This window comes from Syngnathoides biaculeatus, chromosome 11 (genome assembly GCF_019802595.1).
Source record: "Syngnathoides biaculeatus isolate LvHL_M chromosome 11, ASM1980259v1, whole genome shotgun sequence".
NCBI lineage: Eukaryota > Metazoa > Chordata > Actinopteri > Syngnathiformes > Syngnathidae > Syngnathoides > Syngnathoides biaculeatus.
In genome coordinates, this window is record NC_084650.1 from 609,163 (window position 1) to 633,279 (window position 24,117).

The 24,117-nt window shown below is 44.5% G+C and overlaps 2 protein-coding genes across 5 annotated transcripts in view; one reads left to right on the plus strand and one right to left on the minus strand.

The window, feature by feature from the left end:
* Window positions 1–66: 66 nt before the first annotated feature.
* On the minus strand, window positions 67–20,006 carry tbc1d10c (TBC1 domain family, member 10C). Of its 2 annotated transcripts, none has more exons than XM_061834028.1 (10): window positions 19,866–20,006; window positions 19,603–19,746; window positions 6,994–7,093; window positions 6,742–6,849; window positions 5,132–5,238; window positions 4,207–4,321; window positions 4,064–4,129; window positions 3,333–3,522; window positions 2,684–2,841; window positions 67–1,801 (listed from the first exon to the last, which is right to left on the minus strand). In XM_061834028.1, exons 1-10 carry the CDS (start codon window positions 19,892–19,894, stop codon window positions 269–271), a joined length of 2,550 nt encoding a protein of 849 aa, XP_061690012.1. In that variant the 5' UTR covers window positions 19,895–20,006; the 3' UTR covers window positions 67–268. The 2 variants fall into 2 exon arrangements, with proteins under 2 accessions (XP_061690012.1, XP_061690013.1); XM_061834029.1 differs by lacking the exon at window positions 19,866–20,006 and adding an exon at window positions 8,746–9,010 and having other exon boundaries at window positions 19,603–19,739.
* Window positions 19,711–24,117, plus strand: part of ndufs8b (NADH:ubiquinone oxidoreductase core subunit S8b) — a 16,174-nt gene continuing 11,767 nt past the window's right edge. Inside the window, exons 1-4 of one of the 3 annotated variants that reach the window (XM_061834047.1) lie at window positions 19,711–19,858; window positions 22,309–22,357; window positions 22,433–22,492; window positions 22,577–22,666. In XM_061834047.1, the coding sequence (XP_061690031.1) occupies window positions 22,309–22,357; window positions 22,433–22,492; window positions 22,577–22,666 (199 nt within the window). In that variant the 5' untranslated portion in view covers window positions 19,711–19,858. Of the gene's footprint in view, window positions 19,859–19,972; window positions 20,113–20,254; window positions 20,366–22,308; window positions 22,358–22,432; window positions 22,493–22,576; window positions 22,667–24,117 lie in introns of those variants that run through there. The other 2 variants (XM_061834046.1, XM_061834045.1) reach the window with 2 other exon arrangements.

The window sequence follows — 24,117 nt, forward strand, 5'->3', positions numbered from 1 at the left end:
TGGTAGACTGAGTTTCCTCTTTTTACCCTGAGAAAATTATGCAGAGGAAAATAGCTAACGGCAAAATAGGCAACTTATTTTTATTATTATTATTGGGTTGTTACATTGTGAACGTTTGGAATCATGTTGAAACTAAACATTCAGCACTTGTGGGTTGTTTTGTATGCAAATAATTTTCTTTGAATAAAACAAAGAATAGAACAAAATTGTTAAACTACGTGACTCAGAGCATTCAAATCCAACTTCGATATTAGGCAAAGAGAATAGATTAAAAGTAAGATTCAGCATAAGAAGAGGAGCATTTTAATGTCTCTCTCTGCACCTGAAAACTTTTCCCCCTTGTTTGTGGTTTCCTTCTCTCTCCATCCTTCTTCACCTCTTTCTCTCTCTTTCTCCTCAACCTTTCCTCCTCTTTGTCCCTCATTTCTTGCTCACGTTTCCACCACCACCTTTTCTCCCTGGAATTCACCGTCTCCTGCTCCTCAACTATTTTTCCTGTTCCCTCACTGAAATCTTGGATCAAGATGGTGGGGACTTGGATTTTGTCTGCCCTCTTCTTTGTATTCTTTTTGGGCTGCCTGCGGAAAAGATTGAAATGCTTAGTCGGCTCGAGTGGCATTTGTTGTGCTCCTACGATCTGATGAGTAGTTGGGTTTGGAGATTGGGTGTCTCGAACACTTTGACCATGGTGGGTGAAAAGATCTTGCGAGAGACGTCGTGTTAACTTTGAGCCACGGGAGCTGGAGGACATGCGGATACAGGCATCATCAAAAAAGCGGGAAGTCCTGTTCACAGAGACTTGTTTCAGGCTGGGGGTTATTTCCGTATGAGTTGTTTCTTGTTCAATTGTGTTGTTTTGCATCTCATCACGAAGACAACACGCTTCACTTCTTATCTGATGGATGCATTGAAGTGAGGTTTTAAAAGTAGTGTTTGTGTCGCATCGTCTGTCATATTTTTGAATGTCATCTATTTGTTGCTGCGTGGTTCTGTATTCCCCGACCTCGTCTTCTTGGGTGAAAATTTTTGTTTCAGCCTGGGGTTCTGGGTTAATTTCTGTTACTGATTCAGTCCTCTGGTATTGCCTTTTGACAGCTTCACTAGATGTATCCTCATCCAATTCTGATCTTGTTGGGTGCTGAGATGTTGAAACTTCATCAGTTGTTTTTGTCTTTACCACATTTTTCACTTCCAACTCTAAGGTTATGTCCTTGTTTAAAGCTATATCCACTCCTTGGTCTGTCTCCAATTGACTCCTTCCCACCTCTATGTCTCTGTCATCACTTAAAAGATCCTTTTCTGGGTCCTGGTGAGAAGCATCTTTGGTCAGAGGAATAATTTGACCATCTGGAGTTTGGGTTATTTCTCTTAGCACAGTTGTCTGCTTCTTTTCATCAGAGACTCGTCTTTGTTGTTTATCATTATCCTCCTTTTTTGCCTGCAAATTCAAGTCATTGCAGCTTCTCCAGTCCTTTCCACCAATTGAGCAATGCCTCAAAACCCCGCTCTTGGCCTTCTGTACTCTGATGTCCCCCCCTTTCCTCCACCTCTTGTGAAGGAGCGACGGTGACAGCGACAAGCAGGAGGCCGAGCGGGTGAGCGGCACAGAAAGGTTGCCTGTCTCTCTCTCTTTTCTCTCCAGGTCTGCCTGATTGAGTTCAGCCCTCTCCCATGCTACTCGGTATCTGTGGCAGCGACCTCTCGGGTCAAAAGTAGACGAGGGTCTGTCTTTTCTCCACTTTGCCAGCACCTTCTCGGTTTGTTTCTCCAGATCACTGGAGGAAAGTGGCACAGCACACACCTGTAATTAGAAAATATTCCCATCTCATGTTCAGGTAAAAATGTTAATGGCAATGGATATCATACACTACAGCGACTCCTCACTTTATTCTTTCAACAGAAAGTACTTTTTTCCCCCTTTGCAGATAATGCGAAAATAAGGACTTCTCCTTTTGAGAAAAAAGTCCCTTGTTTTTAAACATGAAAACCCCATCCTTAATTAAATATTTTTGAAATGTTTGAGAACTTGACATGACAAAGGCTCTTTGACATTCTTACCCCATTTAGAGTTGTACAGTTAAGGAAAGGAAACCTTAGGAAAATGTATTGGGTTTGGAAGTGCATACGTACCTTTGGTCAAAAGTAAATGATAAAGATAAATGACTTTTCGCGACATATAAATCGGAGTAGTGTCTTTGGCAAAGTTGGCGCAATTCACTCTGTTGTGGCTCCTTTCTTGACATACGGAAAACAATATGCAAATAATTCAGCTCCTGTCAGTTTATTTGCAGGAATTGAGCTCAATCGTCACATTCTTTGAAAAAAGTCACTAAAGGGTCTGAAAAGCCAATAACTTGTCAAAACTGACATTGCATCTGGAAACTCGCTCCTCTTTTTGCCTCCTTAAGCAAGACTGCGCTTTGAACCCTTTTTCAATCTGTGAAAAATATTTACATGAACAATAAAATTAAGTTGATGGATCTCACAACTCTACATTCTACTCATAACCACTTATAATATACAATACTTAAACATTTGTCAGATCTTTGAATATTTTTGCATGAATTCAACATGGCCCTTGGGGGACTTCACAAAAACTGAAATGGAAATGTCCTGATAGGAAAAGATGGTTCCCCTCCTGCCTTCCCAAATGTACAGTAAAAGCCTTCCTTTGTATTGATACCTCTGCTATGAAGTCGTCGTCCTCTTTTTGGACTTCACACCTGACATCCCTCAGCCTCTGCAGGGTCTCCATCTGGCCCTGGCACTGCTTCCTCTGGTCAGCCCGACCCAGCACGTGACGCACCAACACCACCGCCACCTGCAGCAGCACCCGCACCCCTTGTACAGCATAGTGGGAAGTCCACAGAAATTCACATTTCTTGTCAGAATAGAAATACTATGTATTTATTTCATAATTTAAAACAGCTCTGAGTTGTCTTGTCAGAAATTCGTGCCATCTTGTGTTATCTTAGTCCCTAGGAACTATGTTGAAGTGTTTGAGCAGCTTCAAGCATTATTTTACTGGTAGCTTGTTGCATCTCAAGCCAATTCTAAACATTTTCAGTGAAGCGCGAGGGTTCACTCTATTATCAATTAACCCCAGTGTTAGTGAATAGTGGACACGTCAGAGAAGGATTTCTATGGAAGTCATCAAAAGGTACATCTTCCATAATGTCCCCTTTCAAGTGTAATTCTTCTCAGAGTATTCAGAAAAACTGAACATTAAGGTCATTTTAGATTTTGCTCTTTTGAATCCCATGAAACTGCATCCATCTTGTGAGTCTTCAGCACTTTTTTTGGTGATTTGTTGGTATGAGACAGGGATTTACCATTGCAGAAAAACAGGTCCCACACTCGGAGGAGAGCGTTGAAGGGCAGATGGCGTGTGAACAAGCACATCAGCCAGTCAGTGGCGAACATCAGAGGCTCCACTTCGTGGCGCTGGAGGTGTTTGTGCGCAGAAGGACACGTCTTCTTCAAAACCCAGGTCAGCATAGTTGCATCGAACAAGACTCCCTCCTGAACACATGCAACTCAGATCAAATGTCTGAGGATTCCTGAACATATCCAGCTTTCTGCAGTGCTATGTGGTACGTGTTGGCTATTACACCCCGATGACTTGTGATTTTTAACTACTGTGAGCTCTCAAGGCATCACTTATGACTTACTTATGTTACGTTGATGTACAGTCTCCATGGAGCATCAGCAGCAACGGTTGCAGCAGACACAGTGGCACATTTGCTAATAACAGGTTGAAATCCTGGTCTTTATTCTTTACATTGCACAGATGGGTGATCTTGTTTGTCAAGTGAGTTCGTTAAGAGATTTTTTTCTTCTTCCAGACTTCACTCTGCCTTTGTTTTATCAAATAAGTGTAAATGTGTGTAGATTTAACTCCTTTTCCTGCTGTAACAAATTTTCATAACTACTCCTTCTCAGCATGCTTGTATTGTCTCTGTTTGCGGCCCCTTGCTCTGTGTTTCTCATCATTATCCTCTGTGAGGTGCTACCGATCCTCCCTCTGCTTCATGCAAGCGAAAGACGAGTGGCATAAACTCACCAGTAGAGGACTGTAGTATCCTGGGAGGTACTCCTCACTAATCTGGACCAGACACCAAAAGGCCTCCTGCCAAGGTCAGCCTCCATAAGTCCCCAAAACACATTTAACCTTCTACATGTTAATTAACCAAAAATTATGACTACCTCTGCTGGCATGTTCATCAGGAGAACAGCAGCCACTGGCCCTTGTGCCTGGCAGTACCCTTCGTCTGGCTTGTACTGAGTGTAGGCTTTTAACACCTGGAACAAACCTTGTTGCCTAAATACAGTCAAGACAGGATTAGTTTCTGAAAAAAGTGCCTGCCAACCTTCATCCTTTAATGCAGTGGTTTTCAAAGTGTGGTGCCCGGCATTATGACAAGAAGGGGTAGACATGAACACTTTTCATTATTAAGAGCTAATTTTACCATCAGAGCACAAGCTACACACAAAGTACTGAAATGACTGCAGGAATTCATCCATCCATCCATTTTCTTTGCTGCTTATCCTCAAGAGGGTTGCGGGGAATGCTGGAGCCTATCCCAACTGTCAACGGGCAGGAGGCAGGCTACACCCTGAACTGGTTGCCAGCCAATCGCAGGGCATATCGAGACAAACACCCGCACTCACACACCTAGGGGCAATTTAGAGTGTCCAATTAATGTTGCATGTTTTTGGGATGTGGGAGGTAACCGGAGTGCCTGGAGAAAACCCACGCAGGCACGGGGAGAACATGCAAACTCCACCTCACCTCAGACCTGTAAGGCCAACGCTTTACCATCCGTGCCACCATGCTGCCTGCAGGAATTCAAGATGTTAAATTTGAGCAGAAGAAAAATGTTAGTGTTTACTCTGGGTGGCTTGGTAAACTCACTGGTCATTTTTCAACTGTGAAAATGACCGCTGTAATGATTATTGGAGTTATTTTTGTTGATCATTCCCAAGGAATGTTTGCAAGATCAGCGTATACAGATTGTGCATGGGAGGGGGGGATTATTTCATCTCCAGAGAGATGGGTGCTGCAAAAAAAGTTGGGGAACCACCGCTTTAATGTTTTTACGGTCACTGTGTTGGGAGAGAGAACACGTACCCATGTCCATCCTTGGAAAGAAACATCTCGTGGAAAGGAAATTGTCGGTCCAGATCTTTGTTAATAATGTCCACCCACATTTGCAGAGCAGCCTTTGAGTCCAGAGACTGATAGGGGAGGGAAAAAAGCAAAAAAAAAAAAAATGCAGTCAGTTAATGATAAAAGTATGTGACTTGCAACGTTAAGGCATTTTAACCGTGGCACCAGGCATTGTGTTCCAGGTCAACACCATTGGAAGCAGGTATCCTAGACCTGAAAGTTTAGGACTGAACCTGTGGTGATACGCAGGCTCAGTTTGTTATGCACAGTACATTTGAATTGAATCATTTAGAAATTTTTGTTTTCAAACACTTAGGTACACATCTTTTTTTAAAAAAACGTTTTGTGCAATACATTTTAATGGAAGTACTGAAGTAGGGGTGGCACGGGGGCTCAGCTGGTAAAGCGTTGGCCTCATAGTTCTGAGGTCCCGGGTTCAATCCCGGACCCACTTCTGTGGAGTTTGCAATTTCTCCCCGTGCCTGCATGGGTTTCCTCCAGGCACTCCGGTTTCCTCCCACATTCCAAAAACATGCAACATTAATTGGACAATCTAAATTGTCCCTAGGTGTGATTGTGAGTGCGGCTGTTTGTCTATATGTGGCTTGTGATTGGATGGCAACCAGTTCAAGTTGTACCATGCCTCCTGCCCGTTGACAGCTGGGATAGGTTCCAGTACTCCCCACAACCCTCGTGAGGATAAGCAGCAAAGAAAATTTATGTATGCATTTGAGTAGTTTTTTATAATTAAATATAATTAAATGTTATTCAAGCTGTGCAATTGTTTGAGCAATTGACAATTATTAAATAAAATAAAACCTTTGTGCCATGGTGGACCACTGGTTTGAGTGTCTGTCTCACAGTACCGAGGTTCAAATCCAGGCCCCGCCTTTGTGAAGTTTGCATGTTTTCTCCGGGCACTCTGGTTTCCTCCCACATGCCATAAACATGCATTAATTGGAGAGATAAATTGCCCCTAGGTGTGATTGTGTCAATGGTTATTTGATTTGACGTGCTCTGTGATTGGCTGACAACTAGTACAGGGTTTACGCCACCTGCTGCCAGTAGATAGCTGGGATAAGGTCCAGCACTCCCGCGACCCTCTTGATGATAAGTGGCTCAGTGGTTAAATGGTAAGTGGCTAAATGGATGGATTTATTATTCCTTATTTATTGAATACACAGTAGATAGCTGGGATAAGGTCCAGCACTCCCGTGACCCTTGTGAGGATCAGTGGCTCAGATAATGAATGGATGGAATAAAACCTCTGTTTTTTGTTGGGTTTTTTTGATTCACAGTATCTTCTGTAGGCGCAGGATGCTACTGTATTTTAAGGTTGGTCATTATTATGGTGGTACTTGGACAGCTGTGTTTTTTGAGGTAGTATTTTGGTGTAAAAGTGGTTGAAAACCACTGTCATGAGCAAACCATGATGCTAAATTTCTTAGCATTTTGAGCTCAACCATCTAATCAATGTTTTATGACAATTTCAAGGATTCCCCATGAAAATCATTCCTGACTATTCGGCTTTCACTTTGAGTTGTCCGGTTTTGTAAGGTTCTTTTTAATACCTGGAAAAGTTGCTTGTTGTGGTTCATCCTGTTGGTTGCACCACACAACAAAGGCCAACACTTTGCTCTGAGCGAAGTTGGGATGCCTTTCTGACATTGCACTTTGACCTGCAGAGATGTCGCATGTTTCATAGATGATATTCTTTGGATGGCTATTATCCAGTCAACATTTTAACTTTACATAAGAAGAGCAAAGATAAGCATGATGGTCATTCATCACGATCATTTGGAGAATTTAATCACACCACACACCATGTTAGTCTTTTTTAACAAGATGCTCTGCCATTGGCCCATGATGTTTATCCACTTGGCCTCCCTCTGTCTGACTAGTTGAGGTTCTGGGCCCACAATCCTGATGACAAACAAGCAGTGGAGATTTCACTTCACTCACAAATTGCACAAAATGCTATCCTGTTAAATAGCACATGATCACAAAATATTATGGCAAAACATCACACTCTAGCCCAACAATGCCCTCGGGAGGCTGTGAGTGCTGTAGGGATGATATCTGAGTAATCTGATTGGACTTTTAGGAACATGCGAGGGCATCATTTCTACATCAGTGGTTTTTAATCACACCACCTTGCAGAACAAATTCAATACAATGATGCCTTAGGATACAAGTGGCACAATCAATTTTTTTTGCTTCAATTTGAGGGCAGAAATTTTAGATACGAGTGGTGTACGGCTGCAGTGAAAACTAACTCCAGAAGAATCAACCATGCTAATCGTGCAAAAGATTGTGAACAATTCTTCCAAGAAAAAAAAGAGGGTTAAAACTGTACTGTATATTGTTCCTCCCAAACAGAACACAGAGAATTACGAATTCTGTATTAAAAATAACTCATGGCTTTGACTTTTTTGGTAAGTCTGTTTCATTTATTGCTAACAAACGATGCATGATAACAAAGACGGGCTAATGAAAAGCATCAGTGTCGCAATGTTCTGACACTTTTAAGCAATGAACATGTGAACACAAATGGTTGAGCAAAACATGAAGATGGATAATCTATAACAATACGGCACATTTCTTATCCTATGACTATTATTACTGTTGCTTAGTGGAGTGATTCGCAACCAGTGTGCTGTGGCACATTAGGGTTCCCTGAGTGCTTTGCAGATGTACCATGGGAAATTATAAAATTTTAAAAGTCCACTGATACGTAAAACATAATTTTAGTATATTTTTAATTAAAAAAAAAGTCAGCTGGAATGGACCCATCCATTTTTTCACCACTCGTCAGGATGTTGTCGTAAATGGATTATTGCATCTCCCGCCATGAAAATCCTCTCAAGGAATTTGTGTTGGAGAAGAACCAGGAAGTGATATTTTTTGCAGACGCCCACACTGACAGGTTTGTGTGTTTATACCTGTTTTAACGGCAGGAAAGTAGCTTTTTTTCCCCCTGCGTGTTAGCCAAAATTCCGGTATTGCTGGATTTTGCTCAAACAGTCATAAGGATGGTTTCTCTCATCACACTTTTACAAAATACCCGGTTCGTCGTGAAAAATGGATTGTACAGGTGCAAAGGACGAGAGCGTTGTGGGTTCTAAATGACAGGTATGTGTGTAGAGAGCTGGTAAAAAAAAAAAATAATAGTTGTGGGGGACTAATTTGTCTCACATTTTATAGTATATGCTATATGTGAATTTAGATTAAATCCCCTTCACTCGATTCTTCGAAATGAGCTTTCAGTCTCAGAAGGGGCATCAGAAAAATCCGAAAATCTCTAGTTCTCTCCCATAGCAGGTGGCATGTCTTCTCAATAGCGACTGTGTCACGACCCATCGGAACGGGAGTAGGACCCAAATGCAGGACTCTGACGATGCAAGGTAGTTCGGGGAGAAACGTTTATTATTTCGTGGTCGGGGATCGGGCAGGCAGTCAGGTGCAGCAGCGGTAGTTGGAATGTCGGTCGAAGAGAGCAGGTGAGCGGGCAGGCATGAGTCAGTACACGAGAGAACGATCAAAGCAGGCATAACTGTCAAAGGAGTCAGGCTTACGGGGTTGGTCGGAGAACAGGCGAAGGTCAGTACACACGGGTTGTCGATCAGGGATATGGGAGTACTCGAACGGGACATGAAGCTCAACGAACTGGCGCGGACCAGTCGTCATCGGGGTCATATAAATACACCGGATAATCAGCCTGCATGAGGCGCAGGTGTGCGCCTCCCAATCAGCGCAACCGCGCGGGCACCCGCACAGCCCAGGCTGGAGCTGCAGGATCATGACAGTACCCCCCCTCAAAGGCACAGCTCCCAGACGTGCCTAAACGAAAGAAACAGACAATAATTAACACAGGCAGGGGTGGGCGGAAGGGGGGTCCGGAGGAGGGCACGCCCCCCCAGAACCCCATCCAGGCCACCAAACGCAAGGCGTCCGGGTGGACAGGTCAGGAGGACGACCCGGACCCCAAGCACCAGGGACCCCACGGAGCGATTCGGGCGGACGACCTCTGAGGAACCAAACGGCGAAGCAGGAACCAGACCGAGGCAGGCAACCGCTCCGGACGAGAACCTCCCACGCCGTGGTTGCGAGACGACCAGGGACTGGTCGCCACCGAGGCTTGGTCAGGAGGCAGCCGTGGATTGATCCCCAATGAGGGCAGCTCATGAAGTGGCTGGGAGCCATTAGGAGCGCCGAGGATGATGGAGAGAAGGACCAGAGCCATGACCGCCACAATCACAGCCATCCCGAAGTATCTCCAGCTCTGGGGTGGCTCCACAGAACTCCCCAGCTCCTGTCGCCGTCGAGACAAGGGCGTGGGACGGCCGCGGACCGGTCGCTGCTGGTACTCCCGGACAGGAATGTGAGAAGGCGGCGGCGACGTCGCCACTCCTTCCCGGACAGAAACGTGAGAAGGCGGTGGCACCATCGCATTGAAACAGCAACGTGGGCGTGGCGGGTCCGTTTCCAGGGCGACGTGAACGAGAGTCGGCAGGGAGTCAGTCGAAACTGACACGTGGGCGTCTTTCGGGAGCGGGTCATTTCCAACTGCCGCGTGAGCATGAGTCCGTAACAAGTCCGTCGAAACTGACACGTGGGCGTGTCTCGGGAACGGGTCAGTTCCAACTGCTGCGTGAGCTCTGCTCGGAACAGCAAAACCTCGACGTGCGCTTGGCGAGGTGATGGGTCCGTTCCCACTGCAGCGTGCGCTTAGCCAAGTGGCGGGTCCGTTCCCACTGCAGCGTGCGCTTGGCCAGGTGGCGGGTCCGTTCCCACTGCAGCGTGCGCTTGGCCAGGTGGCGGGTCCGTTTCCACGGCGACGTGAACGAGAGTAGGCAGAAAGTCAGTCGAAACTGACACGTGGGCGTGTCTCGGGAGCGGGTCAGTTCCAACTGCCACGTGAACCTGCGTCAGCAGCGAGTCCGTCGCAATTGCGACGTCAGCGTAGCTCAGCTGGTTCGCCAATCCTTGCCGGACCTGGGCCGTGAGAGCTGCCAATTCGGCGCTCTGTCGCTCCATCTGCGCCCGCATTTCGCGGCAGAACACCTCGTGATTTGGCTGCTCCTCCTCCCTCTGGGCTGGAAGCTTCGCCACCAGCTGCGGGTCTGCTGGTTTCGCCGTTGCCGGCGAGGAGTGGGAGGACGGTGTCTTAGTTGCTGCGCAGCGGGAGGCACAAAGGAGCGCCCGGCCGGGGCGTCTCCTCTGGCCGCCACGCGGAGGTCCCGGGTAGATGGCCAAGCGGGTTCCCTCATACGGATTGGTGTACTTGGACCTACCGGGCGAAGACGCTCGGGTGCTGGAAACGCGGGGAGGTGAAACAAACTGACTGGGATGAAAGACCGGGCAAAGAGATTCATAATCAAAATCATCGTAGTCGTACTCAGGCAGCCGGTCATACAAATCAAAGTCTTCCTCATATTCCGAAAAGTCAGAGTCTAGAAGAATATGAGGAGCCGGACGGGTCGTGTTCGGGACGTATTCATACCTCGCTGCCGGTGCGTAAGACACGGAAGCAGAGGACGTCAAGGAGCCTACGCAGATCGGACAGGCTTGGTCCTCCGGCAGACGGTCTACCTTGCGTCGTTCCCGGCGACGGCGGGTCTTTCCTGCTGGGTCCTGTTTAGGCCAATTCGTTCTGTCACGACCCATCGGAACGGGAGTAGGACCCAAATGCAGGACTCGGACGATGCAAGGTAGTTCGGGGAGAAACGTTTATTATTTCGTGGTCGGGGATCGGGCAGGCAGTCAGGTGCAGCAGCGCTAGTTGGAACGTCGGCCAAAGAGAGTAGGTGAGCAGGCAGGCATGAGTCGATACACGGGAGAACGATCAAAGCAGGCATAAGTGTCAAAGGAGTCAGGCTTATGGGGTTGGTTGGAGAACAGGCGAAGGTCGGTACACACGGCTTGTCGATCAGGGATACGGGAGTACTCGAACGGGACATGAAGCTCAACGAACTGGCGCCGACCAGTCGTCATCGGGGTCATATAAATACACCGGATAAACAGCCTGCATGAGGTGCAGGTGTGCGCCTCCCAATCAGCGCAACCGCGTGGCCACCCGCACAGCCCAAGCTGGAGCTGCAGGATCATGACAGACTGTCCCAGAATGACTTCTGCAATTGATGTTCCAGGCAATATGGCCACCACTGTGATGTCGAGTGAGACCACAACTTTGCGCATAGATGACACGCTCTCTGCTCATTTTTTTTCGTGGAGACATTGAAGTGAATAATATTACATGTAGTTTTCATAACAATATCTATTGCAAAATGTATATATGGCTGTCAGTGGATCTTTAAGTAACAAGAAATAATGTATCTTCATTCATCTATTTATGCCAGTGAGGAATAGTGACAGAGAGAACAAATAAATCTTCTATTGGATGGTTGGAAGTATAGATAGTAATTCATGTATCCACTATTTAATGACATTCCTAATTGTTGATGTGCCGTTTTTCCCATTTTTCTATTGTACAATATTTGCCTTAGCTCCATTAAGATGAGACGTGACTGGCTTAGCGTGCTGTTTTGGGCAGCAACATGTACAGCATTTCCACGTCTGTATTATGCTGCCCCTCGGTGCCCAAGGTGCGTACACCGGAGGGAGCAGTACAATGTCGACTGAATTGAAGCAAGAAAACAAGTCAAACTGTTTAACCCATTAAATTCTGTTTATATATTAGTAAGCACTAGGGGAGTCCGGGGGTATGCCCCCTCCCCCGGGAAATTATTTAAAAAATGGATGGCTGTGGTGCATTCTGGCGATATCTGTGAACAAAATTCAGACAAAACTTGAAAGGAAAATTTCCAAGTCCCGACCAAAAAAAATTGGGCAGAAGTTCCCCAAGGGCCAAGCCCAGATTTTCATGTTCCTCATGCCCCTATCACTACATAGCACAAAATCACATTTGTCATTAAAATATGCTTAAAATATGCCATCTTATCTCAAGACAAATGAATTCAGTGAACTATTCACTAAAAAGACATCTAAAACACACATTATACATATTATAGTATAGATATAGAATCTACAAGAAAATATATCCTAGAATTTCTACACCGTACAGCAAAACATGTTAAAGAAGTTGATCTGTAGTAATTACTATTAACGTTTAAGTCTCAAACTTGTGACGTTGCATTGTATTGATACACTCGACAACATTGCTCACTATCTTAGATATAGATCTAGTAATACTAATAGTATAATCAGCTGCCTTTAATATATATATATATATATATATTATATATATATATATATATATATAATATATATATATATTCACACACAAACAGTCACTCACATTTGAAAAATGTACGGGTGTGGTCAATCATGCTCAAAGATAAAGTTGCAGGTGTGATTAGGGATGGCCTTAAAATAACTTACTGGATTAATATAACCTAACTGTAAATTAAAAACAAAATAAACAAATACATAACTAAAATGTAAAACTAAAATATAAAACTCAGAAATGATCATTTCCAATTTCAACTGATATTAGTAGAACATGATAGAAAATGGTATTTAAAATTTTTCATCAATGAAAATTCTTGATCTGACAAACTATCTGAAGAAAAGTTAAATGCACTGGCCTGTCAAGGAATAAATACGAACAGCCTATACCCGCTATGTTCTGAAAATGCTTAAAGTTTAGTTCAACATAATCGGCGTTAGTGGCAACAAGCTCGCGATACATTGGAAGAAACATTCCTGTCGGCATTCGTGACTGATTGTTGTGTGGAGGGGGGGCTCACGCACCACGGGACTGCCGTAAGTCGGAGGCGGACTTGCTCGAACGCGCCTTCATGTGCATGCGCTCGAGGTATTGGCCACACCTGCATCAAGCGACAAGGTGGATGAAAGTCTGTTTTTTTTTTTTTGTTTTTTTTTTTTTTAGAATGGACGCAATGACCACCCCTGGTGTAACTGAATTTCCTTTGACATGCCTCATGATGTTGATGACTGTCGACCTAAATGCACTTGGCATTACGTGAAGCAGTTCTGAATATGCACTTTTGTACTTGCTCAGTACGGTTAATTTGCATTTCCTGTTTCCGGGTGAATACCGGTTGTTCTGGAGCATGCCCGTTTAGTTCACAACGTTTATGAAATAAAAACGTAAATTAATGTCAAGACCACACGAAATAAACGACGTCTCGAGAGAATGCGAGGGGATAGGCGTTACTGTTACGAGTGTTAGTGCCTCAACATGGCTACGCTCGTGAAAGCAAAACAACGAACTCAAACGCATGTTCGTCCAATGTTGTCAACTAATGCCCCGATTAATTTTAGGCTATTTTTCCTCAAATTTCCGGAGCTATTTTCATGAAAATTGCAAAATTCGGAATTCCGGGAAAATCCGGAGGTCTTTCATCACTGACATATGCCATTAATTTATGTGTTTATGAAATATAATCTTGTTAGACTAATAGCAAAGCCATTGTGGTAACTGGATTCTCCTTGTTTGTTACATTTTTTTCATGTTTCACGAAAATATTAAAAATTTGGACAATTATGTTACATAATAATGGAAATACTATTAATTTCAATGGGTAAAAAAAAGTGATTTGAGATACAAGCATTATGAGTTTTGACTGTGGTCAGAACTAATTAAACATGTATGTCAAGCACCACTTTTACTTGATTCTTCTTAGTGTTTCGCAGACAAACCAGCACACACCAACATCCATCCATCCATCCATCCATCGATTTTCCAAGCCGCTTATCCTCAGAAGGGTCGTGGGAGTGCTGGAGCCAATCGCAGCTATCTTTGAGATGGAGGCAGGGTATACCCTGAACTGGTTGCCAGCCAATCGCTTGGCACATAGAAACAAACAACTATCTGCTCTCACATTCACACCTACGGACAATTTAGAGTCTCCAATGAATGCGTGCCTTTGGGATGTGGGAGTGCCCGGAGAAAACCCACAAAGGAATGGGGAGGGCCGGGATTTGAACCCCAGTCCTCAGAATTGACCCCTCCGTAAAAATTGCGTCATCCGCGTCGTTGACCAATCAGAGGCCAGAGATCTGCATAAACCACGCCCCCTTTTTTGCACCCGCCGTTCCCTCAGACAACGTTGCATGGTCCAGTATAGCTTTTGTTAGCGTTTTATCACGTATTTGGGTTCTTTAACAATAGATATGGTTAAGAGGTGTAGTCACGGACTTTGTAATAGTGACGACAGGTATCCTGAAAGGCTAGTTGGTGGAGTTCAATTCGTACCCTTTCCAAAACCGAAGACCCAGTACGAAAAATGTCTTCGATGGATCAAACTTTGTGGAAGACCGCATCATCAACTGAATCCATCTAAAATCAACTGGAACAGATATGTTTGCATGAAGGTAAGCCCTATATTTGATTTTCAATACATATAAATCATATAAATGAATTAGCAGTTCTTCGCTTGCATAAATTAGCTACGTGTGAATGACACTTGATCTGTGTTGAGCGATATTTTGCAATAATCTGACTGCACAAACGTGTCTCTGTTAGGCGGCTAGGGAGCTAAGCTAAACCGGACTTTGTTTGCACGAAGGTATGCCCTATATTTGATTTTCAATACATGTCTCATATAAATGAATTAGCAGTTCTTCGCTTGGATAACATAGCTACGTGTGAATGATTGACACACTTGATCTGTGTTGAGCGATATTTTGCGATGATCTGACTGCACAAACGTGTCTCTGTTCGGCGGCTAGGGAGCTAGGCTAAACCAGACTTTGCACAAAGGTATGCCCTATATTTGATTTTCAATACATGTCTCATATAAATGAATTAGCAGTTCTTCGCTTGCATGACATAGCTACATGTGAATGATTGACACACTTGATCTGTGTTGAGCGATATTTTGCGATGATCTGACTGCACAAACGTGTCTCTGTTCGGCGGCTCCCGAGCTAAGCTAAACTGGACTAGCGAGTCCTAAAAGCCTTTGACGTGCACCGAGACACCAAGACTGAAGGAAGGATGTTTGAGGACACTAAAGTAGTGATTGTCGTACTCGGTCGGGACTTGCGTAGGTTCGGCACTCATTCAAGAATAATTTATTGAGGGGAGCGCGTGACGTTACACAAAGAAAACGAGAGAAACAACTCGTAAATCAAGCCTCACCTTCTTTTCCTTACGGCGGTTCACAAACGGCTATACAGATACACATACAGATTCTGCACACAAGTGTGATATGTAACACGAAAATAGGAAACTGTCAATGACGAATTCGTCTTTGGGTTATAATATATTATATTATGTGGCTTCTCGGTCTTCCTCTGACTCCGGAAAGATCTGGCGCTAATATCAATGGTTTCTACGTCGATATGCATGTAAATACCATTGAAATATCCCTTGCTGAAATACTTGAAGCCCTGCTGTCTGCTTTTCAACGATATTTCACTATTCGCTAAGAATGCGAGTGAGAAATCAGCTAGTAAATCGGACAATTTCGCTCAAGTCTTTTCTTCCTGCGCCGCAATTTTTTGCTAATAGTTTGTCTGAGGTTAGCACACGTGGGGTGACGTAACTTCAGGAGGCGTGGTTAAGTGCCCTGTACGGAGGGGTCATTTGTGAGGGTAACGCTCTAGCCAGTTGCTCCACGATGCCACCACAGACCAAAATGTCACACTAATTTTTATTTCATAGTTCTGGACATAGACATGACATGAAAAAAAAACTCTCCAAAATAGACTCAATGGTAATTTTAGGCTTGTTTTCTGAACAAATACTGGATGTTCACCTAAATTTTGGTCTGCCCACATTTTGGTCACGCTAGTAAACATTTTTTGCCATTCCCTAAAAAGTACACACCATAACATTTTAAATATGACTACATTCTGCTACTTTGTGGTCTAGCACATTCCTTTGTCCACACTGTCATGCTCCTAGCGCCCAGCCAAGCTGGGCGGGGACAGGCAATCACCACTCACAAACCTGCAACTCATGAACCCTAATGACTCTCAGTATTTATAGATCGTTGCCTTTGATGCCTCGTTCCCGCAATCCCGTTTGCCTGACTTCTGCCTTCTGTGTACCGACCCTCGCCTGTCCCCTGAACACCCTTGTAAGCCTGCTACTAGTACTTCTGTTCGTTTGGACTGACTTGCTGGTAACCGACCTCGTAACAAATAAAGACCTCCTTTGTACTGCCTGCCTGCCTCTTGAGTCGTGCATTTGGGCCTGCCCTCGAGCCTCGTTCGTGAGAGAACGATCTGGCTACAATATGGACCCAGCCGACTCAGAACCCATCCGCCGTTCACTACAAGTCCAAGCCAGATGCCTGGTTGAGCAGGAGGCTGCTCTCCAGGTAACCAATCAGAGGCTGCGTGAGATCTGCGCCCAGCTGGAGCCGTTGTTAGCCTCCCAGGCTTGCGCGGCTGCCACGCCGGCGGTGGCCACTCCGCCTGTAGAATCAGTTCCGCCCGTACCACTCGCCACGGAGCTTCCCCGTGCCTGTATAACCCTGCTCTCCCGACCAGAATGATTCTCAGACGACTCAGGGAATGTCAAGCCTTTCCTCGCCCAGTGCGACCTACATTTCGAGTTGCAGGCGTCCGCCTTCCACACGGACCGCTCCAGAATCGCCTTCGTCATTTCCCAGATGACGGGAAGGGCGGAGGCATGGGCCACGGCGGAATGGAGTTGCAACTCAGAGACCTGCCGTTCCTGGACGTCATTCGTCTGCACACTCACCCAGGTGTTTCAGTATGCGGCGCCGTAACGTAGGGCGGCGGCTTCACTCATGACGCTCCGCCAGGGTTGTCCCTGCGTCTCGGAATACGCCATCGAGTTCCGGATCGCGCGGCTGAGAGCTGTTGGAACGAGGACGCCCTGCATGACGCCTTTTTCCAGGGGCTCTCTCCACAGATCCGCGGTCTTCTCATCGCCGTGGATCTCCCTTCTTCGCTGGACGCTCTCATAGCGTTGGCCCTCAAGGTCGACCAGCGATTGGTCATGCAGGGGCAAATAGACGCTATGCCCGAGGGGGAGACGGAGGTGTCCAGTTCGGTTGCTGCCAGGCCGTCCACGGTGCCTTCCACGGTTGAACCCACGCAGGTGGAGGTTCTCGGTGGAGAAGCGCCTGCGCCGTCGATGGGAGAGGTGCTGTTTCTACTGGGGTCGTCTGGGACACTTAATCGCACTCTGTCCGATTCGACCAAAGCGCTCTGACATCAAGATCTCCACTCCGGTGAGTGTGCGGTATACCGCGGCAGAGTCAGGACGGTCGCTTCTGTACCTCACCCTGGGAACAGACTCTCGTTCATGTACTGTGACTGTGTTCGTCGACTCCGGGTCGGATGCTAACCTGATAAATCCCGGCGTGGTCGAGGCGTTGGGTGCAGCGACCTTCCCTACCCAGCGGCTTCGTAACGCCTATGCCGCTAACGGCAAGTTCCTCAGCCGGGTAACGCACCACACTCAGACTTTTCGTATGGTCTTTCCGGCCGCTCACGCGGACCACATTAGCTTCCACGTTTTCGACTCACGTATCAGCGATGTTATCTTGGGGAGCCCGTGGCTCAAGGAGCACAATCCACAGCTCTGATCAAGGCATGGGGCGAGGACGAGTCGTGCATTTGGGTCTGCCTTCGAGCCTCGTTCGTGACACACAGTGGCTCTGCAGTGAATTTGCTCTCCACTTCTGCCAGTCACACCAATGGGGGCGTGTTAATTTTCAAGATGCATTTAGTTATCTACCATTCACTCCAAAAACAGATTGCTATAACTTGAAATAACTACCAGTTTAAATATACATAAATTCAACTTCTTAGACAAATATGGACCACCATTGCTCCTTGAGCACCCCTAAATTGCTACCGTCATGATGTCTAGAACATCACGGAGGAAGAAAACAATGGGGAACAATTTGTGGACTATTTATCCCTGCTATTATCAGTTGATTCTAATTTTTTCCTACTTTATGACACTTATAACCTTCTTATATAGGCTGTGATTGGAATGTTTTCTTCATACTTATATGTAAATATACTATTGTTCACAGCTACAGTCCCAGTGTTTTACAACCTTTTATAGAGCAAGGCATATATTTTACACGGAAGAAAAAAAAATCTCATGGAATGCCACCAAAGAACAGCATCACAAAAAGTGGAAACATAGCTTGCTTGCCATCTCGTGGCAAAGAGACAGAGTGGTGGAGCATTTAATTGGTCTGCCTGTTACTACACATCAACTGGCATAGATAGAGGAACAAATAGAAATTATTTGTAGGAAATAAGTCCTTTTGTAACCCACAAAGTTAACTTTGAGAATTTCCCATAGGACTTCTGTTGAGGGCGGCACGATGACGCAGCTGCAGAGTCTTGGCCCCACAGTTCTGAGGACCCGGGTTCAATCCTGGCCCCCGCCTGTGTGGAGTTTGCATGTTCTCCCCGTACCTGTGTGGTTTTTCTCCGGGCACTCAGGTTTCCTCCCATATCCCAAAAACATGCAACATTAATTGGAGACTCTAAATTGCTGTTTATGAGTGCGACTGTTTTCTGTCTCCATGTGCCATGCAATTGGCTGGCAAACAGTTCGGGGTGTACCCTGCCTCCTGCCCATTGAGAGCTGGGATAGGCACCAGCATTCTCGCGACCCTAGTGAGGCTAAGCGGCTAACAAAATGGATGGATGAATGGACTTGTTGATCTCTCACGGAAAACTAATGTGCCATACAGCACACTCGTTGGGAATCACTGCATTAAAGTTAAACTAAGGAAGTACAGTATTGTACACAATGTCAGCAGTAAGAAGTTGTGCAGAGTAGAGTTAATCCGGGCAGGGTTTGTGTGTATGCTTTGTGTGTGGCAGGAGGAGCACAGGAAACAGGAAAACCACACGATGTGATGCCGCCGTGGTAACAGGTTGGGGTGTAAACCAGAGGCGTGTGGAACCAAATACAAAGTACAAATAGTGTGTTCAAGTTCAACTGCAGTTTCACCTGTCAGCTTACTTGACCTCTAAGTTTCTTATTTCCATGTTCTACAACGCATATTTCATCGTATTTCTGTAGGCCGATTGTCTTTTATAGTCAGTAACTGTGTATGTAAAAATGTAAAGAAAATATTATGCTGGTAATCATGTTAGTCACTCAAGTGGAAAACATCTGAATTTCAAATGAGCACTCATTCATTTTGCCCATCACTTACATGGATCATTTATGAATGAACCTAACATGGATGTTTTGGGATTCTGGGGGGAAGTATACAGTACCTAAAGAAAAAAAAAAGCCCATCATATGCATATTGGAGCTAAGATTCAAACATAAAACTCAGAAGTGTGAAGCAGACGTGTTCAACACTAGCCAACTGTGCTACCCTGAATTTCAGTGTTTTAAAATAAAACTCATGAGCAACCTTTATCCAAATCTCTAAGCACGAATCAGAAGTGAGGCTCCCCGCAATCTCATAGGAGGAAGTGCTCACCCAGCTTCAGCTCCACTGGGCACGATGAACCCAAAACGGTCCGTCTCATGGTCAGGACTTATCTCTGACCCCGCCTCAGATCTAGAACTGTCCTGATCAGTGACCATCTTTGGAGCTGCACGACTCGATGACCTCAGAAGTTTGCTGGAAGATGACATCAAGAAATAATGACACTGATTTGATGCTGCACTGAAAAGCTTGAAAAACAGTCAACTTTCTAGATGTAATCTTCAACAACTTCACATTATTTCCAAAGGTATTACCTTCTCGCGTCTACGTCCTGTTTCATCATTGAAAGTCACTGAATTGAAGGTGCCGTGGTGGAAAATGAACCGCTTCCTCATTGACGCCTCCCCTTCTCTCTACTGCTGCCATCTCCCACTGTGACTGACGCATTGTGTTGCCTCAAATCAACTTCTCTGTAGCTGAACCATGTGCTCTTTTATGGAAAATAAACTTGTTTTGGGGTGAGCTGTTGCTGGAAGATGACACATTCACCATGACATCAGCGTGAGTAACAATGCACTGGGTTTAAGAAAAAAAGCTGCTTTTGCAGAAAATATTTCCTTCGAAACTGGAAAGCAACCAATAGGCAATTTACAGGAAGCTTTGAAAAATGTGTTTTTCTTTCTTTTTCTTTTTTAAAATTGCTGGGTCCCCTATGAAACAAAAATCACCGAGGTTTATTGAATGCGTCTACGCCCTAACTGCGCATGACTGTTAGCGTTGTTTTCCGCTCGGAGCTCGATCAAGGCTGGCAGAGGTAAGACTATTCAAAGGTCAACTTCAACAAATTGAGTTGTCGGTTGTCCATTATGAGGTCAACATAAAAAATTAGCGAGTGACTCTTTTGCCCTACAATAATAAAGGGGACGAACAATGCTTTCACCGTGCCCTCTATTTTGCTAAATTAGCGTCTATGCTAACCTGTGAGATTTCAAATCAGCTATTAAACGTCGGGAGCGCTCTCCTATTATTACCTCAAACTGCTTTCACTTAACTGGACCGCTCCTAATTATTTTTATTAAACAATGGTGAAGTCAATATTCGCACGGTTGCTTGATTTGCAAGTGCGTTTTCGTAACTTTGTCGACACGAGGTTTTCATTGCGTAACTAATGGGGCAAATTATTAAGCTAAAAAGTTATATACAGAATGCATCATCATTGATTGTTCCAATGCTGTGGCTGGCATTACGCAAGAAATATAAAACGCGAATGCTACCCATTCTTCCGACAATTAATGTGACAGTTTTAGTTTAAAATCAGCGTGTACTTTGCAGGTGGCGCTCCGGTAACGGCCGCTGGAGTGAAAATATGAAGTGTCAGTATGGTTCCAGGACTCGTGTATTTAGATTTTCCCCTCAAAGTTATGTTTCTGGAGTCTCATGCACTTTCCCAGTCTTCTATGTCCTGCCTTCATACACTCCTGCAAGGATTTTTTACAGAGTCCTCCTCGGCTGTCATGGCCCTTTTGATGTTGTATACATATTAAGTAAGGATGGGTCACATTGACCTTGAGTTTGGGAAAGGGATGGGGGGGGGGCAATCACGAGTAGGGAAGTTCTTAAAGCTTGGTAATGGTTCTCGGTCAGGAATTGTTGATCAGGGCATTGTAATCATGTCATGATGCAGCAGGCACGAGTTGTCTTGCAACCACTTTTTGCTGCTACTCGATCCGGAGAATCTCCTCTGAGATGTGCTTGTTGTCCTTTTGATCAACATTGAAAGGAGAAACTCGTAGTGTGGGTTTGAAATGTAGTAAATTGTGACAACAGTCCTGGAACTTTATGCCACACTGCATAGTTATGTCTAATTTCCTGTTAGGATTTAAATTGGAATACAGCGGAGATAGTCACATCAACAATAGCAAAAGTCTAAAAATAAGTGACACTCTTAGAAAAAAAGTGCAAATAAGGGCAGATTGGAGTAAAAAAACAAAACATGGAAGACTCGGGATTTGGGTTTAAAAAAAAAATGAAGGCGGGTTTCCACACCTAATGGAGTGCATGCTGGCCAAAAAGTCTGCGAATAAGTGAATTGTGGTTACCAAACCACAAATATGCAATGATCTGCTTTTTTACTGAAACATTCCTTATCCACTATATCATGAATTTGCCATTTTATAGGGCTATTTGAATTTGTAGTGGATATAGGTTAGCCCCTACTTTTTTCCCTCAGTGTATGTCACAATCCATCTTGAAAAGTCGTGAGCAACTGATGTACTACAAAAGCAATATACAACCATGATTTGTTGTCCTAAATAAAGGAAAATGGTTAGGCTCCAGCACTCCTTGTGACCCTTGTGAGGATAAGCGGCAAAGAAAATGGATGGAGGGTTTTCCATTTCAGGAGTTATTCTTTGGTTTTCGGTATGACAAATTCACGAGTTCTGATGTGTAAACATCTTGAACATAAGTACGGCAACATCATCACAACATTGATGAATATAAAGTGCTTTGTGTGTATTTATTTTGTAACATACACTCATCATAAAACAATATACTGGTGTTGAACTGGTACTCTGTAATTATACGACAGGACCAACATAACGGTGCAACTGAAAAGTCTCTTGAAACAATGTCATTTGGCAGATGAGTCAATTGTACAGTCCATTATAAAAAAAAAAATCCCTGAAGTCATTACAGAATAGTGAATGAGTAAATAATCCTACACACAGCCTTACTCTTATTAAAAATGACTTTCAGATGTCTGCTTCACTGGGGCTGCGTCTCCTCTACTGCTACTCTAAGCCAGGTATTCCCTTATTTGAATTTGGTTTTCTTGGGTACAAAATCAATTTGACACAGGAAACAATTTTTGTTTTTACAGCCACGCTGGGCTGCACCAGTGTACGTCCCTTTCGCGTCGGAGTGCAGCGCAGTGGTTTCAGTGAGTTCTTCAACCAGCTAATTTTCATATATACTGTATTTCTGCATTCAGTACGTGTTTTTAAATGTCTCCCTCCAAATACAGAATATGTTAATGCTGTGGAGCAGGAGACAGACCTCAAGTCCATCACTGACCGTGCTGCAACAACTCTCCTATGGACCGAACTCTTCAGAGGTCTTGTATCCCAAGATGCTAATACGCCATTTACAAAGATGTCTTTTTCATAGTAGCTAGATGGATATTGACAGTACAGAGTTGAGCCTGTTAAGTGGAATTAAGAAGCCATACGGCATGAGAGAGGAAGGAATCCCTCAGTTTGGCCCGAGTGGTGTAGCAGGGGCGTTAGAGCAGCCTAATGCTGAAGCTGCTCCTCTGCCTGGACGTGGTCCAGTGGAGTAGATATTGTGGATTGTCCTTGAAAGACAGATGCTTGTTCGATAAAACTAACAGATAAAACCACTGGTTATGTACCAAGATGTAGGCCACCAAAATGTTTAGTCAAAAGTTGCCAAAAAAGTGCTTTTTTTTTTGTAGATGAAAAGACTTGTCACCGAATTGGGGCTGACATTAACACTGGCGTGATGGCCCCATGTCACTACACCGCTGTGTCAGCCCACATTGACGCTGTCCCACACAGGTTAATACAGATTTCTAAATTACTGAAAGTTTTTCATGCCAAAAATGGTCCAAAAGGCATGATTGGGGTTAGCCTCGAGTCGATATGAGAACCGCTTACGCCGGCTTTTCTAAAAGAGTTTCAGAGGGAATGGAATAAGTGGTGAGTATTTGGACCATGTTCACTGGTGTACTCAATCATTGTTAAAGACACTTTCAAAAGAAAGTGCGCTGTCAACTCACCTAGACTATTGGTGAACGAGCTATAGCCTGCACACACCTTGTAAAGTCCGGTAAGCGTTTCGCGTCCTGTTGCAAGTCACCCACAGCTTTTCTATGAACAAATCATATTCTCAATATCAGATGAAATTGTGTACTGGGATAATAAAAAAAAAATAAATGCAGGTGACGCGATTTATCATGGTCTTAAAATTACGACAGTGTGAGCATCCTGTGGGTGTGGTTTTGGTGGCATGCAAAACGGCAAAGATTGCCTGCTTAACTTTTTTGTTTCCAAGGGTTCACTCATTAAAAAAAGTCATGCAAAGGTTTTATATAGCTAGCAAGTGCGTTATAAAGATGGCAAATATAATTTCACTTTCAGGATGAATAAAGTATTTGGCTATCCATCCATCGACAGTCATTGTAAAGTAACGCCTTCAACCCTTTTTCAACCATTGACCTATACAGTATGAAGATGATTGTATAGGACAATCTTCTTCTTTTCCTTTCGGCTTGTCCCGTTAGGGGTCGCCACAGCGTGTCATCTTTTTCCATCTTAGCCTACCTCCTGCCTCTTCCTCTCGAACCCCAACTGCCCTCATGTCTTCCCTCACCACATCCATAAACCTTCTCTTTGGTCTTCCTCTCATTTTTTTATGATTGTATTAGACAATAATTATGAAAATACATTTCAGTAATAATGTTTAGCCATTTTCTTTCTTCTTCTTCTTTTCCTTTCGGCTTGTCCCGTTAGGGGTCGCCACAGCGTGTCATCTTTTGCCATCTTA